Source organism: Pagrus pagrus, assembly GCF_965226575.1.
Source record: "Pagrus pagrus genome assembly, chromosome: 1".
NCBI lineage: Eukaryota > Metazoa > Chordata > Actinopteri > Spariformes > Sparidae > Pagrus > Pagrus pagrus.
The window spans coordinates 11,070,765-11,096,348 of NC_140185.1; the positions used below are offsets into that span (position 1 = coordinate 11,070,765).

General features: G+C 42.4%; 1 protein-coding gene across 1 annotated transcript; it reads left to right on the top strand.

The window, feature by feature from the left end:
- The first annotated feature begins 1,803 nt into the window (after positions 1–1,803).
- On the top strand, positions 1,804–24,827 carry LOC311255754 (mothers against decapentaplegic homolog 6-like). Its single transcript, XM_084350403.1, has 4 exons — positions 1,804–3,107; positions 5,208–5,261; positions 5,820–5,897; positions 23,839–24,827. The coding sequence occupies exons 1-4, from the start codon at positions 2,369–2,371 to the stop codon at positions 24,489–24,491; spliced, it is 1,524 nt and encodes a 507-aa protein (XP_084206529.1). The 5' UTR covers positions 1,804–2,368; the 3' UTR covers positions 24,492–24,827.
- Positions 24,828–25,584: the final 757 nt, after the last annotated feature.

Below are 25,584 nucleotides of genomic sequence, written 5' to 3' on the forward strand. Positions count from 1 at the left end.
TGAGTGTATAATTATAAAATGGACACAACATGATGACACACGTCAGATTCATTAGTAAATATTAAGGTGTTATATTATTATTGTTCTCATTATTGAGTTTCTGGAGTGATGTATCTGCTCATTCATATTTCCAGGCCATAAGGGTTGGATTGTTTTCTTTATATGTTTCTGTTATCATGTATCTGATCGGCCGGATCGATGTGATTTATCAGTGTGATCACGACGCTGCAGGATGTTTCCAGTGTGTGCAGAGCCGAGCAGAGCAGGATGTTGCGTCTTTAAGAGTTAAGAAACTTGAAACCTGTTTGCGCAACAATCAGTGCGGCTCCCAGCAGCCGCCAAAGTGTCTAGACTGGCACATGATGGCGGGAATCAACCAATGGCTCCAGAGCTTTCCTCTGGGGCCCCGAGAGAGGGGGGGGAGGGAGGGAGGGAGAGGAAGGAGAGAGAGAGAGGGAGAGAGAGAGGAGAGACAGAGAGAAGGGAGAGAGGGAGAGAGAGAGAGAGAGGAGAGAGACAGAGAGGAAGGAGAGAGGGAGAGAGAGAGAGGAAGGAGAGAGGGAGAGAAATAGAAAGAGAGAGAGAGGGAGACAGAGAGAGGAGGGAGAGAGGGATGGAGAGAGGCAGAGAGGGAGAGAGAAAGGGAGAGACATAGGGAGAGAGCGAGAGAGAGAGAGAGAGAGAGAGAGAGAGTACAGACAGGATCACACGGGAGGCTCAGGGATCTGGGTTTCAAAATAAAAGCATAATGTTTACGTTTCTGAAAGATTAAATGTTTACTTGTTCATCATTCTCTGTGACAACTACGGAGGCCCTGAGAGTCAAAACAAGACAACATTTCAAAAACGTTTTGTTTTATCCAATTTTGTTGTGTTTTGGTTCTCAGGGCCACCGCAGACAACTTTTTTAATTGATTTTTTTCGAAAATAATAAATAAAAATAACAATAACGAATTAATAGCTGACATATCCTTTTGAGTCTTTTAGGCTACTGTAGATAGGGTACAGCACGGTCAGTTGGACATACAAATGGAAACTATCAAACACACAACATACTTTTTCATGATAAATGACTAAGAAACATCTTTCAAAAGTAGGTTTACTTAAGTTTTTTTCAGTATTATTTCCTATGCAGAGGCTCTTAAAGACATTTTAATCAGAAGAGAAAGATCTTAATTTACTTTTAAGACTAAACAAACTAAATTAACTCTCTTTGTTTCCATGACTGAATAAACTGAATAAACAAAGTGGCTCAAAGGACAACACAGTTTCATACTGTTTGACTTTGTTTATATGTGGCAGACCCTGCCACCATTATGGCTTCAAGCAGTGCTCTGGGGACCTTATTTTCCACTGAGATCAGCTTCAGGAAAAGATAAATATTTCTGAGTTTGTATTATTGTATCATTAATATTGCAAATATTGAAATTCTGAGTTCTTGAGCTTCTCCAAAACTACACAGTGCCCCTATAAGCATATACAGACTTTTTAGTATATGTACTTTAATACACATTTCTGGATCACAAAAGAAAAAAAAACACTTCACACAAGCAGCCACTTATTTCAATTGTTGACACGTTTTTTTGCAGAACATTTTCTCTCTATGGGTTTTATTTTGAAAGGCTTAGTCGAACAAGCCCGGTTATGTTCTTTCTGCCTTGACTCTGGTGTGTGTGTGTGTGTGTGTGTGTGTGTGTGTGTGTGTGTGTGTGTGTGTGTGTGTGTGTGTGTGTGTGTGTGTGCGCAGGGGAGTGGAGAGTGGAGTAATTCCAGCTCTCTTTAAAACAACTTCTCAGCACGGAATCCGTCCCGGAGTTTGGCACCGGAGTCCCCGACCACCTCTGCTCTGTCCCGGGACTCTGCAGCGGGATTACTGCCTCCACCTCAGCGGCAGAGAATCATCGGGATTTTTCAGGATTTATCTCGGGGTGAAGGAAGGATTTTACGGATCAGGGGGTTCACGGTGCTGAAGGAGAAACTCTGGCAAAACTTTTGGATGTATGTTCCTGATGCTGTTCGCGTTAATGTAAACTGATACTGCTCCTAACTATGGTTTGCGGGTTGTGTGCGGGATCTCCGGAGTGTTGGGGAGCTGAAGGCTTTGTGGCAAAAGTTGTGGCTTAATTGAGTTGGCGACAGCAGGTCAGCCTTCTCCTTCTTCAGACGCTCAGTGATGTTTAACGCAACGCATGATTGAATATTTCTTTCTAATGCTGCGGGAGAGCCAGACGACGGTGACCACCGGCTGCGCATGTTGTGCGCACCGTGCACAAACCCACGGTCTTGCGCGACGAGTGTAAATCGATGTGGCATCTCCCGGGACCCGGACGGGACCGACAGGACGCATCCAAAACTGTCTAGGTTGTCGTATGTTCAAGTCGAAACGCTCAGGTCTTGTTCGGCGACTCTGGAGAAGCCGTCTGGTCACCGAGAGCGACGGGCGGGATGGAAGCAGACGAGGTGAGGGAGGACGGAACGGTCCGTGCGGCAGACACTCAGGAAAGCTCCACAGGCATGAGCAGCGGTCGGTGACACACACTGACCCGGCTCCGGGACTCACGGGGGAGGCTGGAGACCTGACGGAGAGCGCGGAGAGGGAGGAAGAGGAGCAGCCGGACGATGACCGGGGTGCCATGTGCGTCCCGGAGCACAGAGGCTCCCGGCGGGGACAGGAGGGCGACAGTAGGACGGTGACGTGTTGTTTGTTTGGGGAATGGGATCTCAGACCTCGGAGTGCTTATTGGGCCCCGAGAAAAGACGGAGGGGGCCCTCAGTGCGCACCGAGGCATGCGGGGCTGGAGGAGGAACTGGCGAGCACTGCTCACGCTTTTCTGAAAAGACTCAAGGAGAGATGTCTGGACGCCTTGGTGAAGGCTGTGGAGACCAAAGGAGGGATGTCCAGCGAGTGCGTCATGGTGCCAGGCACTGAGCTGCGGCTCGGGGCTCATCACGTCTCTCCACAGTATCTCCTGTGTAAGATGTACCGCTGGAGCGACCTGCCGCTGTCAGCCAGGCTCAAAACGCTGAGCCACTGCCAGAGCTTCGGCGCAGTGGACAGCGCAAAGGTGTGCTGCAACCCCTATCACTACAGCCGCTTATGTGGGCCAGGTAAGGACAGCACCAGTGGAGAAGAACCATCTCCCTTCAGACCTTTCAACTTGCGTATGATCAACAATGATAGCAGTTAATAAATGACAACCATCACACACCTTCACGAGGGCCCCTGGAGGTCTGAAGTCAGGTGGAGGGCCTTGCAGAGACTAAACGTCTATCTCATTAATGTAATTACTTTACGCATCATAAATATTGATACATTATGAAAGATGGGGATTTCCAATAAAGCCTGAGGCCTGCAGCTAAAGAAGAACGCATTGTTGATTAAAGTGTCTTAAAAAGAAGGAAAAAAACCCATTAAATCATCCTTTTTCTTCAGTTATTGCTGATGAAGTCATCTTAACATTTGCAGGCGTAAATATATAAACTGAGCCCCACTGGGAACAAGTGTCACCGACACTCTTGTTTTATTGCCTGCCCTCCAGTTTTATTTTAATAACTCGCCTTTTACTTTGTTCAACCATTACTTTGATTTCCTCTCCACATTCCTAACACATTACACACTTATTTAAATGTGCGCACAAACTTTGCTGCTTCCCACATCATCCAATTGAAGGTCGCTCTCGAGTTGCACTTAGGCTCTTTTTTCTCTGACAAGGAGGTCCTCCTCTTGTTATTTAGGTGAAGGAGTGCCGATAATATACAGTTTGCATAGTGCTGGCGCCAGACTGACTCGCTGGGTATCTGACTGACTGAGGACTCCGGCAATTACTGGCTCTGCTCTTAAAGGGGCCGCAGCCACAAACCCAGGTCCACTTTGGACTGAAGGAACAGCAGCAGTGCTGCTTACAGCTCTCAGCTTTCATACAGAAGTCATCCTGACAGTCTGTGTGAATAAAAATGTCTGTTAAAACTAAATGAAGATGGAAGAAAAACACTTTGAGAGTCAAGCCGTCCTCTTAGAAAGGACAGATCCAGTGTCTGCGATGAAATACTTGGATCAGAGTTATGATGTTGGATTATACAAGTTCAAAACAAAGTCTAGATGTGTTGACAGTTATGCAGTCATGAGGTATAAGAGTAAATCATCTCTTCATGTTCGGTACAATCCCAAATTATGAACATATTTCATGAAAAACAGTGTGTAGAGCCTTATGTGAAGCAGAAAAGTAAAGATATCTTGTCTAAATATTACTTTAGTAAAGTTGAAAGTCACCCATACGAATGGTACTTGGGTTAAAGTCTTAATTATCTGATATTAAAAGTATCAAAAGTACGAGTAAAAGTAAATTTTACATGTATATGCGGGTCGACCGATTATCGGATCAGATCAGATGGTCAACCTTTTTATGATTATCTGAATTAGTAATAGAAAATGGAAATACTCAAGAAAATACCTCAAAATTGTACTTAAGTAAAGTACTTGAGTAAAAGTTACATTCCGTCACTCGTAATAAGTATTATTTTGACTATATTGTCACTTCTAGTTGTGTAATCCACTACAGCTATTTGATATTTACATTCAACATTTATATCTTAATGGTATTATCTTCTTTTGATTCAACTTTCTTATTAAAGTCGATATTGCACAGCGAGTATTCTGCACTTTTAAATTCTTATTTTGTACAGGAAGTAGTGGAAATTGGAAATACTCAAGTAAAGTACCTCAAAAATACTTAAATACAGTCCTTGAATCTGTCAGTAAGAGATCTCTATATGCAAAATGACATAGTCTCTACATCACCATTCACTCTAACTTTTTATGTTTCTATTTTTATTATTTGACGATCTAACAGCTACAGTTTCCTTGAGTTCTTCTTGATAGATAATTTTAACTAACATGAGCTGTATTTCAGGACGGAAACCTTTTTTCCGGCAGAAAACTAAATGATTTGTTTGGAATTTAACGTAGGAAGTTAAACATGTCTCCTGTCTTGACGAGCACTTATGAATATTCATGACACAGTAAATAAAATATGAACAAACTATGAAACCTGGGGGCATTTTCCAAACAGGTGAGGTGGTAGCAACCATTGTATAAGACTTGAAGTTTAAAGACATGATTACTTCAGTAGTTTTATTTTTTCAGTTGATAATTCAGTTCAAAGACCAGACAGCCGTAAACTTAACCTGAATTGTTTGTTGTACTTCCAGATTCACCTCCTCCCCCGTACTCTCTGTCCCGTTCAGATGAACACAAGCCACTGGGTGAGTTTGAAAAATGTCCACCACATTACAAACCAGGGAAAGACACAGAGGATGTCGTCACCATCATTGTTTTAAGACTGGAAACACAGATTATCTTTGAAAAGCTGCAGACTTTACCTGTTCTCATTTAACCTTTTGATGAGCGTGACATCTGAAGTTTAAAAGAGGCAGGCTCTGTTTGTGCAAACATGAAGTCTGCTCTTCACTTTGACCGACTGTATTTGGGCTAAAATAGCTTAGCTTTTTTTTCCTCGCCCTAAACCCAAAATGTTTATAACAGCAAATCCTCACACTTAAAGGTAGGGATTCTGGAGAAAGATAGTTGATTGTTTAGTTTCGTTCCCAGCTCTTTGAATTGGGTTCGACCCGAAAAGTGCTCGGAATGAGCCTCAACAATCAGCTTTCTTTCTTTCTTCCTACCGTTAAGAAGCTCTAACCACAGAATATTTAAGGGAAAGTATCGATGAATGACTCAAACGATTAATCGATTGCTAAAATTGCTGTCGACTGATAATCTGGATCTCACTCTTCGTCTTGTGCTTCCTCTTCCTCTCCTAGACTCAAGTCTGTCTTACACTGAAACTGTGCCCCCCCTCCACTCCAGTCCGCCTCACATTACGCCAAGAGACTACACAGGTGAGACACTAGCATCGCTGAACATTGTGACCAGACAGATGTTTGTTTCACGTTGAAGAAATAAGTTTGCAAGCACAGCTGGAAAAAGTTTTTGAGTTCTGTGTGTGTGTGTGCACTTAAAGACGCACACACTCATGCACGCAAACACACTTAGCATGCATCCTCTCTGACTGTTTACATGAAAGGGTAAATTACATTTGCTGGTGTTATTATGTTGTGCTTTCCTTCCCTTTTTCAAAGCCTGTTAAGACAACCAAACACTCCCCTGCATAAAGCTCCTATTGTCAGGGAGGCATGGAGGGCCCGGTGGGGGTCTGGGGTCTCTCACTATCTAGATGCCCCAGCAGTGTAGCCTTTCTGTCTCTCTCTCTCCCCTTTACTTTTTCTACACGGCAAAATATTTCAGTGGGATGAAGCTGCAATAAGATCCCCGTGCATACTCCCAATCCCCTCTTCCTCTCCAGCCACCCATCCCCCTCTTTCCCTCTTTCTTCCCTCAAATCCCTCCATTCCTCTCGGCAATTGAGCAGTGGAAAGAGGCTGGCATTTTGGGGGCGGGGGAGCTGAGCGGCTCTGATGAGGCGGAGGTGTAGAGTTTTGTGTGTGTATATGTGGAAAGGGGGGTGAGGGGGGTGCGCAGGCTGAGGGCTGCATTTGGACAGGAAACAGCCCCCTCTAGATGATGAAACTGGAGCTTTATTTGTTTACGTGCTGGGGTCGGCTGGAGAGGTCCTTGTAGCGTTAGAAGAAACCCACAAACCCACTCGATCAAGCCTCCCCGGGCTCACTTGTGGACGGTGTTGAAAGGCGAATGGGCACCTATGAAGTCTGTTTAGTGTAGTCACGGCATCATGGAGCTGTCTGAAGAGTCAGCAGGACCCCAGTGAGGCTTTCTTTAGGGTTGCTTTCCCGTCATGTGTCCAGGAATTAGCTTGAGCCTTGTTGTTAGAGTTGATGTTTAAAGTTGAAGTCATTTATTTTGTTGTTATGTTTGTTTTCCATGTTTAGGGCCAGGGCCGTAGCCAGAGTTTTAGAGATAGTGAGGGCCTGATTCCTCCCGATGGACACCTCACTACTCCTGGAATAATTTGACCAGAAACAAGATGCTTTAATTTCTTAGATTCTACTTTCTGGGCATTTTTTCCTAACATGAAGGTCTTTAAACTGTTTCAAAGACTTCTCCACAGTGTCTCAACACTGATATTCCCATTTATATTTTAAGTTGTTACCTTAAAAGCAGGGCTGCAACTAACGATTATTTTCATAGTTGATTATTTTCTGGATTAATCAATAAGTTGTTTGGTCTATAAAATGTCAAAAAATTCACTGATTTATTGCAAAAATAATCAGCAGATTAACTGATAAGGAAAATATTCGTTAGTCGCCCCCTGCCTACTTTCAAACGTACTTCTCAGTGGATTTTCACTGACATGATAGGGAGGAAAAGTGCTGTTTGTGGAAGCTGCGTTCAAAAATCGGCCAGAGTCTCTTCTGTCAAGGTTACCCATCAATCAGAAGTCAAGTTTTATGTTGTGATTTTAAGCCATGTTCAAGCTGAGCAGTGAGAGAGGCGGCCTCCTATTGTCTGCCTGGTGAAACGAGTGGAAATAGATCGGTTTTCATACACGATGTGGTGTGTGCAGTGTTTGGGTGACTCTGTCTGTGTGTGTGTGTGTGTGTGTGTGTGTGTGTGTGTGTGTGTGTGTGTGGTCTGATCCCCTGCCCCCCACACCAGAACGCTGGAGCCAAGAGCTGGAGCTCAGGCCAAGAGCATGAGTAGGAAAGCTGAACGGAGGCAGCCAAGAAATCTGCATGTAGCTTTTGTTGTTAACTTCTGCAGGTTGTCAGACTTCTTCTCCTTTGAGCTAAAGCTGGTGTAAGAACAGGAAATAAGCTGAACATGAAGCTTGTATCAAAGAATTGTCTGGAGCTCAAACAAAACCATTGATGTTGGTGAGACCTTTAAAGAGGGTAAATGAATCTTTTTTTGTGCAGGTGATCCTCTGGCAGATCATCTAAAGCTTCTGATGTTTTCTTTAGAACAAATACAAGCATTGAACATGTTCTCCAGCACTTCGGCATCTTTTTTTTTATTCTTTTCAAACCGACTGTGTACCCGAGCTTATAGAAAAACACAGTCTGCAGCAGGGTGTGGTCCATACATACCTTTGCCCCGGCCTCTTTTATCATTCGATCAGTTAACGTTCCCTTTAAACCGCAGCAAACAGCCCCGGCTTTGAAAAGAGGGAAACGTCTACTGGAAGTTTAGTAGGCTTATATCTACACGGACCATCCCTCTGTGACTCCAACGGAACGTGTCATTCAGCTGCTTCTTGTCAGTGTGTGCGTGTGTGTGTGTGTGTGTGTGTGCGTGCGTGCGTGCGTGTGTGTGTGTGTGTGAGTGATAGGGAGACAGAGAGGGAGGAATTTCTGTCTGACTCAGTGATAAGATCGTCTCAGAGTACTCACATAGGGGTTCTATCAGGGCAAAAACACACATACACACACGCACACATTCACAAATCACGCGATTTGTTGGAGGGGAGACAAAGTTCTGCTGTTTTTCCTTCATAATTGCTCCATAACTTCAGTTAAAAGTCTGCTATTTGACAAGCTTTTGTTGCTTTTTCTCTCAATGCGCATTATTTGGACTATTAGCATTTTTTTCCCTTTCTGCTTGATATTCTCTTTCTTTGACATTACACAAATTATTTTTACAAGTTACTTTTTACAAGTTACTTAGGCTGTATTGGCATTGTTAATCATTTGGTCGTGAAATTGTTACTGACATTCACGAGCCGAATTAATGTGGTGATGACTAGGGTTGCAACGGTGTGAGATTTTCATGGTTTGATAACCATCTCAGAAAATGTCATGCTGTAATGATATAACAGTATCCGGTATTACACAAATATTATTGTTATTACCAGCTACAGTGAGCCTTACAGGAATGAAAACAGCAGAGTTGTTTGTTCTTGGTTGCACAAACGTTTTACAGACATGAAAGTCGATATGAACTTGAAATATGTTTATTTTTTATAACTCGAATACAGTAAAATTCAATACCCGAGAAAAGTCTAAGATCGGATTTCCTATCACAGTATACCTTAAAACCTGTATACTGCTGCAACACAAGTACAAGTTCTTGTCAGGTTAGCCATTGTTAGCGATACAAGCTGATGACAACATATTACGCTGTATTTTGCGCATACAAACACCGAAACAACATTTTCATAGCTAGAAGTTGGACTGTACTGTGTGTAAGACTGATTTAATGAGACACAAATACGACAGACGTGCTAATAAACGGTGTATTTTACGGCTTTCACAGCTGTTGGTATGTGGAGCAGCCATCTAAGATTTTGAGGTCAGGGTTGGTGAGGTGCATCTGACTTTCCTTTTAAGAAATCCGACTTCAGGGGAACACACCGTATATTAGCAAAGGCTTGCATTAGCATACTAGCATGCTAAATAATATGTATTAAATCTCACTGTGTTAACAGCCATCAGTTGTCGATAGATATGATAACATACCTGATGGCAGGTTAGCACTTCAGCAACGTCACACCATATAAATGAAGAGGTAATATAAATCAGCAATTTTCCCAACATTGTAATAGTTCTTCATTAGCATGTTAGTCAATATATAAACAAACTGCACCATATATTAGCATATGTTAACATTAGCATAATAACATGCTAAATGATGGCCTATTTGCTAAATCTCACTAGGCTAACAGCGAACAGTAGTTGGTGCACATGTTATATGTTGGCAGGTTAGCACACTATATTAATGAAAAAGTAACATAAATCAGCACATTTTCCTTGCTTAACATTTTAATAGTTCTTTGCTAGCAGGCTAAACTAGCCTAAATATAAACAAACTGAATGGGATTTAGCTTGTTTCTAATGAACTTAATCAATATTGGAATTTATTTAAATCTTGTTGGCACTTCTGTACTTGTTTCTTTCTTGAAGCAGATGCTATGCATGTCAGAAATTCCCCATTTCTCCCCCTTTCACATGAATGGTGGTTGGCTGCACATATTTGCAGTCTGTATGCAATTAAGCTGATTCTTACTCTGATGATAAAGTCAGTTCTGTCATAAAATATCCACTGTACAAGGGATAAACCCTTTTGATTTATGCAACACTGTTGTGCAATGATCTTTACAGCCTCATAGCTCTGCTAGCTTAAACAAAGCACACATCTACTCTTGTTTTTACCAGCGTTTCACTCTGCGATGTATATTTTTATTTTAAGGGATCAAGAGACAATGCCAAAAACTAAGTGATGTTCCTGCAAGCTTCTACCATCTGACATCATTGTACATGTCAAACATTCGTCCACCTTGTTGTCATTAGGCTCTGGCTTTTGAACATGTGGAAACAAGTAAGGCAATGATACTTAGTGGACATTAGTACGGCCTAGATGCACTGAAGTAAGACAAGAAGACTGCTCCCTCTCTGCCCTCAGTAATCATATTTTGGTGGCTTGTTTGCCTAAGCAGAGCAAGGTATCAGCCAAACATCCTGTCTCAAAGCCCTGTCTGCACTCGCTGCTGCATTAACCCCATGAATTGGCCCTTTGACTGATGGGGCACGGCCCAGGAATGTTGGGAAATTGGGAAGGTGAGGAGGGGGAGTAGGGTCTCTGAGTGAAAGAGGCGGGAGGGGGATAAGGGGGTCTGACTCTGGAGAGTGACATCTGATACATGTTTGAACATATCGCCGTTAATACTTAAGGAACACGGAGCTGAACCGACATTCTTGGAAGTTTGGGAGACAGTTTTAAGAGTTCGACTGCACCGTGCTGTTTTTGTGAGTTTAGTTCAGAGAGTGTGAAGCTTCGCAGGTCAGTCCAGGTTGGACGAGGTTTTGCAAATTATCTACTGAGGCCTTACCTGTCTCCAGTCAAGATTTAACGCACAGAAGTATGAAGATTAAATGAGACACCTTCTCAGAATTCAGTTGAAATAACGCAAAGAGAAAAAGTAAACACCCACATTCAGCTGCGCGCAGTGAGAATCTATCCATCTAAGTCTGGACGGGTCCTCTCAGTGACCTGAACCTCCAGCCTGTTTGCTGGCACGCGTACAACACTTGCTCTTATGCCTGACTGAGACACATTAGACTATGGAATTCAACATCAAGTGCTGGCCCATTAAGCATTTGCCATTTCCTCAAATATTTTCCATCATGGCTCTTTTTCACCACAAGCAGGCTATGCAGCCGGGGACGCAGCTCATAACTCACCCAGAGCTCTTTGTGTCTCATTTTTAACTCGCTTTTTGAATGTTTTCACATTTTAGGCCGAATGCCAGAATGTTAACACTGTCATTACAACTCTTTCTCTGTTTGTTTACATATACCTAATTCACAACAGCAAATGCATTTTGAAGGAAACGGTTGAAGGAAATATTGTTAAAGGGTAACTCCACCAATTTTACACATTAAAGTGTGTTTACAGGTCTTGGGGAGCGCTCTCTGAAAAAGAGTAGTATGAAGCCTGTTGTGGCTCCAGAGGAAGCTGCATGTAATCTGATAAATTGCCTACAGTGATGTCACTCAGTGGCTAAGTTGCATTCTGGGTGATGTAGGCACCAGGATTTGAAAAAGGAAGAAGAATGTGTGAAACAAAAAATGTGATATCTCTGTTTCTGTTTTCAGAACCTGGGCCTACATTACCCACAATGCAACTTAGCCACAGAGTGATATCACTGGAAGAAAATTATCAGATTACATTCAGCTATTTCTGGAGCCACAAAAGGCTTCATTCTACTTTTTTCACATAAGTAGTCCTCTTAAGAATTGGTGGAGTTCCCCTTTTACTAACATACCTGGCAAACTACAAAAATGTTGCTATTGTTCATTCAAAAACATATCTCTTCTGCAAATAATGATGAATGAAAGAAGGAAATTGAATTTTAAAAATCCGTTTGCACCTACAGCATTAAAGTAGATGTGCATTTCAAGTGAAACTGTCGGATTCTCAGAACAATGACTTACAATATTGCTCAAATATTGTTGAATTAAGACAACTTATTTAGCAAAACTAATGATTTGTTTTAAAAATGTTATGTTATTAACAAAACAGCAGGTATTAAATGTTTTTCTTGTCCCTGCTCTTTCTCCAATCATGGAATGTGTGTGAGTAGTTTGGGTTTCAGTGTTTTATTTGTTTTGTAGAACTGGTTTTGGAAATCATACACTGAAATAAACCAAATATAAAACAAAATTAAATATGAACTATCCGCTCATACTGACTGTAGCATTATTAAAGTTTTTATGGTTAACATTTAGCCAATGCCAACACTTGGGCAAGGTTTAAGGAAAGATTGTGGTCTTGGTTTAATACAGAAAATGTCTGCAGTGATTAAAATCGGGAAACACAACGTGATTGTCAACATTTGACAGAAACCACAGTCTTTTCCTCAACCTCAACCAGAGTGCCTCTGTTGCCAAAGTCAAACCACAGACGGGACTCAGGATGCAGACCTCACTTTCTGGTGTCAAAGTCCTGCTCATTGTTTGTCTATCATCCGCTGCAAAGAGCTTTTTTTATAATCTGAAAAATCATAACAACAGCAAATTGAGATTGTTGGTTTTCCAAAATGGCAAACATACAAATGTAACTGCCTCAAGCATCATGTCAGTCACCAGAAAACAGAGACCTGAAGGTGTCTGAGGCGCCCAAACACCAACACACATCATTCTTTAGTTTCCTATGTTTTTGCATTTCATTTCATTTTCAGGGATTTCTGTCTTTATAGATGCAACATTTCTTTATGTACTTGTGTTAACACTTTATTGAGTCTGCAGGCAGATACCAAAGTGTTGAGAGAAGCATGTCATTTACATTTTCAGAGATATTGCAACAAGTTCATGGATTTAGGACTTGTTACGCATCAGATGAAATCCTGATTGTCATGTAGACATGGTCTGAGATTGTGACGAATCACATTATGTTTTTATTAGCTTTTCTCCCTTGTCTTGCCGTCCCCCTCTCTTTTCCCCTCTCCTGTTTAATTCCACTTTTACTGCTCTTTGTCTCTGTGTTAATTCGACATCTGCCCTTGTAGCCTCTACTGTTTGTTGTACACACGTTTTCGCTCTCTTTCAGTCCCTTATCCTGTTTCTCTTCGTCTTTCTAACTCTTATTCTCGCCCCCTCTCTTTCAGTCCATGTTGTCAGGCCATCACAATTTAAAATAAGGTTTAAATTACAGGACTGGCTGTGGCTTTCCGTTGTTCCCTCAGAGTTTTTGCCAACCCGCAATTTGGCTTTTAATGGAATCCTGCCATGCTGCTGAACCTAAAGATTCTTTGCAGATGTCGACAGGCTCTGACTCTAAGAAATGTTGGAAACTGTCGCCTGTGCTGCGAGCGCTGAAAGCAGTGCTGAGTTAAGACTGAAGTATGTTTGAGGGAGGTGACATTTTCAGGGTTTTTCAGGCGATGTAGCTGCCTGTTGTAAGTGAGAACAACTGTGTATGTGTGTGTGTTTTTGTGCTTCACCCAAGAGTTCACCCAAACACAAACAGTATTCAAGCTTCACTATCAGATTTTGCAAACTGCGAACTCATGCGTGTGCATCGTGGAGTATAGTCATGTGATAATCTAACCCTGACCCTAACCCACTTAAAGAGATATCAAATCCCACTTCTTTTGATCCAGAGTTGTTTGTCAAACCAGGAAGCTGAAGTGTTTGATGTACAGCATTTCTCTGTAAGCTCCCTTATTATCCTTACTAAATGCTAAGAATGAAGACAAGATGACTAGATTATAAGTGCAAGTGTGTCATGTTTGTGCAAAAATGATCCTGTTTCATACTGAAATGATGTTAAAAGTTGTCTGCATTTGATTTAAATGGATCAAATGATGATTTACTGTTTGCAGCGACTAAACAATGTGTGATTAACACAACAGAAGTAACATTTGCTGTTTGCAATGTGATTCTTAGACCAGTCTCAGTTCAAAATACTGTTTTAATGAACACAACAATGGTCATCATACACAAAAGATCACTTAAAAGTCTTTTATTTGGAGCGGTGCATAGATATTTTCTTACGTAAGAATACTTAAAGCAGCTACAAGGGACTTATTTTGTGTTGATTCTGGCGGCCCCTGTGGTCAAAAGTAGTATGAGCACGACCTCCGCCTGTAGTAAAGATCTTGGCTAGCATGTGCATTTGTTTTGGAAGTGAGGAAAAGCAAGACATATATTCAATATTATTTCAAACACAGCTGTTCACAGGACGCACAGCAATGAGCTACTGTTTCATCTATGCAAAATTAATAACTATATGTAATATGACGATGATGAAACAAAACAAACTCTTTACCACCAGACTACAGAGCAGCTTCTTTCCTCAGGCTGTGAGACTCTTTAGTTCATCCTCAGCGCTCCAGCATAAAAAATAGTTTCAAATTTCTGACACATTGGACCTAGATAAATCAGAATCTGACGCAGTGACTGGCACTAAAAATAACTATAATGCATGTACAGAAAGAGCCGATCTTCCTCGCTGATTATCTTATTTGCTTATGTAGGTCATATAAAGTCCTATTAAACTGAGAGGGTTTCATAACCAGTTAGAAAGTTATGATGCATTTAATTTCATGCATAAAGCAGCATAAATCAATATTTCATATTTCAATCAATCAGCTGAATATGTGTCATGTGATGAACTCGCAGATCGTCAGACTATGCAGCTCCCCTTCGCTCTTTCAAATCATTGCCACAACTTTGTTTTCAGTGTTGTTTTCAGCTGGGCCATGGCTGTTTTCTGCAATAAATCTCTGATAAGCTAATTAGCGACTAGCCAGTGAACATAGTGGAGCATTTAGCAGCCAGATATTTCTCTCAGGAGTTGTTGGAGACTGAAAGAGAGGTGAAAGGAGAGTTAATACTGGACATTGATAGTGTGTTAGGTTGTGTTGCTTCACTCCCAAATTAAAGCAGATTTAATTAGTGAAAAGTACAACAAAATGTCTTATACACTCATGCAGAATGTGTCTGCACTTGCTTTTATACAAATTGTCTTTGAAACAACTACTCAGTTCTCACAGTCCTTGTTGCACCTCCTGACTGTTTGAGTTATGTATAGTGATTGTGCATTGTGTTATCAGTCCACATATCAGTGCGTCTGCATTGAGAGAGTTTCAAATTCTCCCAAATCAAGTTTTAGAAGGAATTTCATAATTCCTTCTTCATAGTGGAACAAATGGATCCATTCCACCAATAAATGTGTGTAATTATGTTGTGAGGAGTGAAGGCCATATAGTCGGACCACGTGAGGCTCAATGAGAGACTTGTCAACTTGACCCCAGTGACTGGCTGAGCGGGGGGAGGAAGTGTCGAGGAAGAGGGCCTGTCCAGGAATGTGTTGGGAGGGGAGGCTTGTCAACTGCACGGCTCTGCTTCTCTCTGTCTGCTTTTGTGTCTCTGTTCAGAGTTAAATCATCTTTCTTGAAGGAGTTTGTGCGAAACTAAAGTCTGGTTATTCTTAAGAAATAAAGGATCTTCTTTCGAGAAGCAGTAAAGTGTGTCTCGGCAAGGCTGATTTAAGTCTCTGCTGCAGTGCCTCTGTAGGTAAAAGACAAGGTTTTGTCTGCACCTCTCAGAAAATGTAACCACATGTTACAGGGGCTGAACATGAACTGTGGTTGAGCTGCTGTGTTTCGTTGTGCAGACAACATGCAGCAACATCTTAGCTCATCCTCTTCTAGCAATGACATTTCCAGCTCAAACTTTGACTTTGATGTGATCGTTTCCACCCTTTTCTGTCACAATTAGAATGAATGAACACGGTCACGTCAGGAATAGCAGGAATGCACCGCGATCGATCAAACAATCTACTTTAACACTGGTGCAGCAACATTGAGGAGATTCTCTGCAGAACAATAAATCACTTCATGCTGTAGCTGCTGTGACACCTTAATGTACTGTAGAAGTATAATTTAGGCTCCAGCCACACCCTCCTCCTGCTAAGTTGCACTAAAAACAGTTGCAGTTGGAAATAAACTTGCTTCAGCAATCCAGTCAGTCAGTCAGTCAGTCAGTCAGTTCTGTTTAGATTAATTCAGTTTCTACAATCAAAGAGGTTGTCCCACCAGCTGAGAACACGCAGTAAGTTTTAGCTCATTAAGCTAATAAAGCCCTCTGGTGAGGTAGTTAGCTGTCAAATAGGAATAATAATAGCTGCAGTGCGTCGTCAGTATTCAAGTTCCTCGTCTACTGCTTGATAATTGTCGATCTTCACTTGTAAGGGATGTTTTTCACGCGTCAGAGCAGCTTGTGTTTTCTTAGCATCTACCTGCAGAAAATGTTGGACTCACTACCAAATTCTCGATCTCCAGTGGCAAGGTTGTTGTGCAAAAAACAAGCTGCACCAATGAGAACTTTGTGCTGGAGTCACCGAACCTGAGCATTTGAACAACAGCTAAACCAGTGCCTTTGAAGAAACTGCATTATTTAGTACATTTTCGGAGTTTTGCAATTGAACCAAAAACAAAATCTCTACAGTCTCCCTTGAGGAGCACCGATCACCTGGATTCATTTCTTACTTTTTCTCCTAATGTTAAAGATGCAATAGGTAACAATTGTCCACCTGTTGAATTCATACTCAAAACAAATAGGGGGTAGCAAATCAAAGTAGCTGCCAACTGCTGCTAACTCTAGCTGCCCTTAGCTAGCTAGCTCAGTTAGCCATGCAGCTAGCAGTCCAGACTGGGAGCTTGAAGCACTGGAGAAGTGTTGTTTTTTACACTGCTAGCACAAACTATTTGGACCAGAACGGGCCGCAGCTAGCTGGTCAGTATGCTAAACATGCTTTGCAACCCAATACATACCCAATACTCATAAGCACATTGATATCACATGATCAGCACATTGATTGATGATGAAAATAATCGGGAAATGCAGTTCTAGTGAAGTCTGATTAAAAGCAAGGGAACATATCCATATTTCAAGATACTTTTATTTACATTTTGGCCTTTATTTGAAAGGCCAACTGTATGAAGAGACAAGACAAACACGAAGATAAAACCATGATGACCAGCAACAAATATTATTTGCATGTTTGTATCTTACTCGACCACCAGGACACCATGTGTTTATCTATAGATGTGTTTTCTGTGTGTGAAAGTTCTGACAATTTCAGAAGTAATTTTTAACTAAATAACAGAGCAACAATGTCAACAATGGTACATAATCAATTTAGTTTCTAATCTATGGGTAATATCAGCTCAAACCACACTTTATTTCCAAAGTGTCAGTTTTCAGAGAAGAACAGCAGTCAGCAAGTTGACAAGCAAACTGTTTCTTTAACTGTAATCATGCAGCCGAACTGAAAACATCAAAATCAGCTCAATTTATATTTGCAGTAGTTTAATGCACACGGTGACAACGTGACCTCTACGTCTCAGTGGATGATATACAACATGGCAGCAGAGTTTGTCCAGGATGATGTATGCAATCCTGAGACAGTCCTTGGCTTAAGTTTTCTGGCACTTTGAAGTAGCAGCAGCAGAGATGCAGGAAACTGGTTACTTTCTCTCTTCCTCTTGGAGGAGCTTTCCAAACTGCCTCCGAACACGTCTTCCTAGGAATTTTACCGGGGCAGGCTGTAACTTTCCTGCGGCTCAGTTGACCTGCAGGTTCAAGGAATGCGGTCGTCTGTTTGTATGAAATGATGGATCGCTGTTTGAGAGTTGTATTTCTTGTGTTATTATCCGAGAAGCCGGGAAAGATGTCTTGTTGCACGCTGCAGGCGTCATCACAAAATCCACTTTACAATGGAAAAAGAGAGGAAAGGAGCGTGTGTGTGTGTGTGTGTGCGTGCGTGCGTGCGTGCGTGCGTGCAAGAATGTGTGTGTGTGTTTGTGAGCGAGGGCCCCGTTGTGTTCGACTGTAAAGCCCATGTCTGGCGATAACGCAGCCCTCTGATGGCAGAGATAGTCGAGACGCCAGCTTAAATGTGGCTTGCTGGATTGAAGTTGCTCTGTAATGATAGTTGTCTCAAACAACACAGAACCTACCATTTGTAGCCAGGGAGGGGTGTTTTCTTTTTTTCCCCCCTCATTTTATTTCATTTCAAGTTTTTTGCGATCTTCAGGGGGAAATTTGAGGAAGCTGAATCAAAACAAAGCATCTCAGAGGCGAGCGACAATGGTCAGTAGCTGAATTCTAGCCTCCCTTCTCGTCCCTCTGTCCCCCCCGACACTCCCTCCCCTCCTCCTCCCCTCTCCCCAACCCACCCACTTCTTTCAGCACAGTGGAAGAGTCTAATAACTGGAGGGGAATCTAATCCTTGGCAATGGATGAAAGACGAGGGTCTCCCTCCCTCCCTCTCTTTCTCACAGTCTCTTTCTCTCTCTTCATTTTTTCCGTGAATGCTGGTTATGCTTGGCAGGTTCTCTCCCTCTCCCTCTCATTTTCCCGCTCCCTCTTTCACCCAGTCTCTCTCTCTCTCTCTCTCTTTTCAATTTTTTTTTTTTTTTTTTACTCCTCTACTTCCCCCTTTTTTTCCCCCCCTCAACTTTCTTCCTCTCCGTGCAGGTTAAGGTTAGCAGGAGGAAGCCTCCACTGCTCAGGCTGGAGGGAGAGAGGAAGTGCAGCGAGTTTACAGGAAAAGTTTGGGGAAATATGTTTATTTGTTTTATGGCCGAGAATTTAATGACAGAATTGATCCCACCTTCAGGTTTATCTGTATGCATGAAGTTACAGCCAGTTAAGCTTAGCTTAGCATCAAGACAGGAAACGGGGAAACAGCTAGCCTGGCTCTGTTCACGAGGAAAAATCCACCTACGAGCACCTCTGGCTACATTGAACATGTTAAGCGTAAAGCATCAAAATCGGCCAGTTGTCTAGTTGTATATTTTGTGTGAGGTGTGACATCGAACTCGGTGAAAAGTTTGATTCACAGCGTAGTGCTGGGTCCAAAAACTGAGGATATTGTTCAAAAAACAAAACAATCTTGTTTTGCCTCGTAGGCTCACACAACCCAACACCATACGTGCGCTCGGGTGTAGCGAGATAAAAGAATATATTTCGCTTCACGTCAGCTCTGTAAACAGCACACTTACTCTAACAGTTTGGGTCTGTTTCTCGGTTGATGTAGCATGAACCTGCAAAATAAAACAAAACACTTTTCCCTTTGCCAGTAGACGAGTTTGCTTTTCTGTTTCCTTTTGTTTTTTCGTTTGTTTTTCATATTCAACGTCTAAAACGTCTCTTTTTCAAACTCAACATCAAGTGAACAGTAGTCGAGCCCTGCTTGAACTGTGTCCACCTGGTTGTCATGTGTCAATCACAGGTATCGAATCGGAGATGGAGCCGATAAATTCCTGCAATTGCTTCAGAGTCATTTAACCCAGGAATGGATGTCGATTCTACCTTTTCACATTGAAGACAAAAGCCAGATGTTAGTGGGTCATTTGTCTAGTGTAAAAGGACTCTAATAAACATGTTGTGCTCTGTTTATTTAATTTGCACAATTAAAGATTGGACAGAGGATCAGTTGAGTGACTTCCTGGAGTCTTGTCATCACAGTGAGCAAAATGCAAACACTCCAAGCGATCACTGCTCCGTGTGAACAAATAATCTGGTGCACAACGCCCCATAAAACTACAAATTGTTGTTCCAACACTTTGTTACTTTAAGACGGAGCCAGGCTAGCTGTTTACCCCTGTTTCCAGTCTTTATGCTAAGCTGAGCTAACCATCTGCTGGCTGTAGCTTCATATTTACTGTACAGACGTGAGCGTGGTATCAATCATCTCATCAATGCTCCGCAAGAAAGTGAATAAGAGAATCTGCCGAAATGTCTAACTGTTCTGTTGTGATGGGAGAAGCGAGGAAAAGAAAGAGGAAAGTGTTGCTGTTATTGTTTGGAGTTGACAGTCTGTGTGGAGCCGGCAGGAAACCGACTGTCTGACCTCTGAACTGTGATTGCTACTGCTTTTTATCAGCCCACAATGAAAACCTGGTCCTGACATATAAGATGTGGATGCCTGTGATTTAATTACAGCTGTTGTTTGTTTTACATTCCTCCACTTTATCTCTCCACCTTTGTTCAGGCTGCGGATAAAAACAACCGTAAAGCGTACTGGCTGTTTGGATGAGATTGGCACTAACAGACAGTGATTTTGAAATGAAATAACAAAGGCTACTTATCTAATTGGTAAACAGAGCTGTTAAATGGTGGTCGGCCTAAACGCTTGCAGGACGGCGTAATTGCTGCCAGCCCTCACATACAGACGCAGGCATGCACGTTCACGCAGTCGCACACGGTTTTTTCGACTTCCTCCGCTCGAACATAAACATACTGATAACCTCCAGCTTGAACCCGCCTTTAAAAAATTCCATTGAAGACGTCGGCCGTCCTCCTCCCTTCCTCCCCCTCCTCTCCCTCGCCATTCTCACACGAGCTCATTATACCTTTAGCTGGATGATAGCCAGGCTGAGCATGATGACACTAAGGACGGTGCCAGAAACATTAAACATGACATGCTGTACCACTCGCGCTGTCAGGCGCTGGCAATCGTGATTGAGTGTTTCATACTTCACAGCTTATCAGTCGATCTCCAGAAGACTCTGGTGCTAATGTTTAATGTGACATTTGTCTGTTTACAGCCTTTTGATGACCTTTTAAACTTTCAAGACGTTTTATTTGTCTCTCAATGCTCCCTGAGAAGATTTATGAACAATTACACGTGACAGAAGACAAAGAGATATAGGTGGAAAGTAAGGTTGGATGGGTTAGGGCTATCCGATTACCATGCTAACTTCTGCATAACTGTCATGACTGTTTTGTCTTTACTTCCTGTTGATAATTTTAGTGATTTCTTTAATGCTTTCAACTAAAATTCTTACATATTGCACATCTAAAAAAAAAAGAGAAGATGACAGTTGCTCTATTTAACGCAGTGCAAGCAAAAAGCGGGTCGGGTGCTCGTGGAAAATGGGAGAAAAGGGTACCAAAGGCAATCCAGGCACTACAAAGGGCAATCATTAATAAAGCCAGCATGTTTTGACCATTTTCATTATTGAGTGAACTTCTTCTTTTATATTGAAGTCTTGATTGAGATTATTTTCATTTTCGATCAATCTGCTGATTGTTTTCACGATTAATCGATTGGTGTTTAGTTCGTAAAATATCAAAACAAGTTGCCAAAGCCCAAATTTACATCTTCAGGTCACTTCTTCAAGAGTCTTCCTCATCATCAGTCATAAATCTTAACTTTTAAGAAGCTGGAACCAGAAAACCTAAACAACTTATCAATTATGGCAAATTTCTTTCAGTCGACTAATCACAGCTCCAGAATCATGTCATATTCTTGAGTTTAGGTCTCTCTCTTTTGCAGTACACTAACACTGAATGCATTAAAAAGTTAAAAGCCAGGATTTAATACTACATCTTCTGCAGCATCATTCATTATATGACAGAAATTAAAGTGCACCAAGTCTAAAAAACCCTAAAAAGTCCCAGTTTGTTTTATGTCCTGGGAATTAATTTGATCGTGAGCTCATAAAGTCTCCCTGTGTTTCCCCAGACATGTTTGTGTTACCTTATTACAGGGAAGAGCATGGCTTGTAAAAGTGTGTGTGTTTTTATGTGTGTGTGAGAGAGAGAGAGAGAGTCAGGAAGAGATAGAGTGAGAGAAAGAGAGAGATCCTGCGAGCTGAGCAGCCTGCTCTCTTATTGGAGAGCTGTAAAAAACTCCAGACCGCAGGAGTTGCCAGCCTGGAATTCACTAATGACACACGTGGGCCTCAGATGAGAAGTGCAATTTTGTGTGTGTGTGTGTGTTATAGTCATACTGTTTGGATCAGAGGGCCCAATTTGTGTGTGTACGTGTGCTTGTGTGAGGCCCTATCTCATCATCTAGTGTGTGTGTGTGTGTGTGCTTGTGTTTGCGTACAAACACCCACACACATCTCCTCCTCCTCCTCTTCCCAGCAGCTCCGCGTACCACCACCACCTCTTCTACCCCCATCCCCCCCGAAACAAAAATGGCCGCTGTGCAAACATAACACACCTAGCCTAATCTCAGTCTTGTTTCACCCAAACGCAGCAGCTTGTTAACGGGAGAAGCGCCGCAGCCGTCCCAGCCCCTGGTGGATGGAGAGGGGGTGCTCTCTGAGAATATGAAAGGAATGGGGCCACAGGCACATGGGTCTTTAAATCCTCTGTGTCAATAGAGTCTCTGGAGCAAAATAATGGCATCACTCTGTGTGGGAGTTAATGTGAGCTGATAGCATGAGGGCTGGGGGTTCAAGGGTTCATGGGCTTGCGCTTGGTTGACAGAGAGCTGAATGCTTTCCACCCCCCCACCCCCCGACTCCTCTCTCCACCGCTCTCCACCTCCTCTTTAACTCCGGACCTGAAGGAGTGTGATGGAGGGAGATGATGAGGGATGTCAGAGGAGGAAGTGGGCTGTTCAGTGTTGGCAGTTTAGTCTCAGATGAGTGAGGAGAAGCATGAATAAATGAGTGAAGAAACATGGGGAAGGCTGACGCTTGAGGGGTCACTGAGTGGTTTAATGAGTGCGGAAATGTGAATCACAAACAGTGGTGGAATGTGGCGAAGTACTACTGCACTTAAATATCTGAGGTACTTGTACTGAAGTATTTTCATTATGCTTGTAGTCCACTACATCGAACAGGAAAATATTGTACTTTTTATCGACCGCATTTTCTGTATCTGACAGTTTTAATGGTGGGTCCTCCCTCCAGTAAAGTCAGGACACATATACTGTGGGCTTATGCAGACGCAAAGTGCTACTATTCTGTAGGTTCTTCTTTTATTTTGTAAATCACATCCCGTCTGAGGGGCTACGGGTTAAAGGTTGTACTGGATTCTGCACATTAATCAGTTGGATGAATTATTTTCTTTAGTCAAGTGAATGAAAATGAAATTCCCCTATGGCTCGCTACTGTTGCTTTGAGGAATGCACATGAAAACCAGGGATTTTGAGTGTGTTTTGAGTATTGACTTGAATCAATATGACTGATAGATTCTGATAGCAATAGCATTCTAGGTTTAAAGCAGGACTGCCCAGAGTGGAGCCTGCGGGCCAGAGTTGACCCATCAGAATGTTTGATCTGCTCGCATGTTTCTGTTGAAAAAGTGACATAAATCACTGTTAATGCTGTGTTATTTTTGTGGAAGAGGAAAAGTTCTCTTTAAATATGTAGGCTCCCTAATTAGAGTGACGGTCAATTAAGGGAACTTAGGATCCTCCTTCCACTTTGCATCTTAATAATATAATACAGTAGGTGTTTGTTTTTGGCCCCTGACCCCCTATTAAGCTTCAGTTTTGGCCCTCCAAGACAAAAAGTCTGGGCACCCGATAAATAATCTTTTAACATGCATCTAATTAAGTCATAAAGTGTGAAGAAACACTTGTTTTGTGGTATTTCATGGTGATGAAAACACCACAAAGTCCCACTCCTCATAAATCACGATACATGGCTCACCACTATTCTTAATAATAATGTTGGGTAATAATATCGATGATTCAGGCCCTTGTAATCAGATAGCAACCGAAAACAGAGAATGAGCATCCGAAAGTGTGGCTCATGCTTCCTTGAGGACTTCCTCTCCCATCCTCCCCTTTAACACATCATTCCCCTCCCCTCAAGAGGAATTAATGTCATCAGAAATTGTAAACATTAATTCTTCTTCCTCTTTTCTTCCTCTCAGACACTGGTACCTCCCTCCCCATGAGACACTAATAAGCCTTTTCTCCCCATTTGAATCTCCCTCTCTGTCTCTTCCCATCTTCTTTTTACATCGTTTTGTCTTGCACTGATAGGTTGAACAAATGTACAGATATTTGTGATCAAATATAGGGAGGAAAGTCAAAAGTTGTCAGAAAAATAAGTACTCAATACTTTGCAAACATTAATCCTTCCTCTTCTTTTCTTCTCCTCAGACACTGGTACCTCCATCGGCTCCTCGACTTCCAGCGGACATCGCTCTCACTGGTGCAGCGTCGCCTACTGGGAGCATCGAACGCGCGTGGGTCGCCTCTATCCAGCCTACGAGCCCTCGCTCAACATCTTCTATGACCTACCTCAGGGCACGGGCCTCTGCCTCGGCCAGCTCCATGCCAACGCCTACCACAGCCGCCGGGAGGACCCGGGCGGACACGGCACATCAGGTCTTCATGGACATCCCAGCCATGGAAGCGGAGGGAGCAGCAGCAGCAGCAGCAGCAGCAGCAGTGTGCAGCAGATTCGCAGTAAAATCGGCTACGGCATCGTGCTGAGCCGCGAGCCGGACGGAGTGTGGGTGTACAACCGCAGCCAGCACCCGGTGTTCGTCCACTCGCCCACTCTGGACCCGCCCAGTGCCCGGGGGCTGAGTGTGAAGAGGGTGATGCCGGGCTTCTCCCTCAAGGTGTTTGACTATGAGCGCTCCAGCTGGATGGCGGAGCACGGCGTGAAGCCGGAGAGCCAGGAGGGGCCCTGGGACCCCCACAGTGTTCGCATCAGTTTCGCTAAAGGATGGGGCCCCTGCTACTCCAGACAGTTCATCACTTCCTGTCCGTGCTGGCTGGAGGTGCTACTCAACAACCACAGATAGCACACAGACACTCACAGACTCACCTGACCCAGTATCCTTATTGTAATCTACCTAGATTTAATATAAAGTTTATATATTATATAAAATATATTATACATGTAAATACTTGAGTCATTTTTACAATGCAATTATTTATGTATAGTGTAATGTGTATATGGACAAAGTAAAAGGAACAAGAATATGCACTTTTGATTCTATATATGCATTACAGTTTCTCAGTGTCATTTTGTAAACTGTTCAAATAAAACAAACCTGGTTTATGTTCTCATGTTTTAGCAATTCCATCAAAAAGTATGCCATACACACGTTGTCAATAAAGTATTTGTATTAAATGAAGCTTTCTGTGGTCGTCTCGAGTGTTTCTGCCCGACGTATTTAGTTTTAAGTATTCTTTGACGTAGAGGTTTATGACTGTAATCTTCTGTTTACACCTTAGATGCTCCTTTCATACTTGCCAACCTCGAGGCCTCAAAAATCAGGAGGATTTCGAAACCAACACAGGGTTCTAGGACACTACCCTCAAAAAAGTTTCAAGGACTGTGTTTCCTGCATTATGGCAACATTTAAAGGATGAAAATAACAAAATCATAAGTAAAATACAAAAGCAGGATGTTTGGGAAGCATCATGTAATTATGGTCAAAATATACAAAAAATTGTAATTGACATGAAAATCATGTCAAATAATTATAATTTTATCTTTAAATCCCAGAGAACCACACAGAATTGTCCCCCTCTAGTGTAAACTTGTGTATATCTGTTGCATAAAGTCATATTCATCACTTTTCATTCTTTCACTCTTTTTTGCCCCTGCCCTTAGAGAGTCTGTGGACGTCACTGCCCTGTTTGTCGGCCTCGTGAAGGGGATTTACGGGGTCAATTCTGTGAATTCACAGAAAAAATGATGTGGCAGATTTTACAGTCCCTTTCCTACGAAACTTAACAAAAAAAAAAATAGTAATTTGTCCCTGCAGGGCGTCTGAAGGAAGGAAATCAGCAGAGGGTCACGAAAAATGGGAGTCTCCCAAGAAAATAGTGAGGGTTAGCAAGTATTGCTCCTCTCAGTCCTTACAGGAATGGATAGAGGTTCTGATT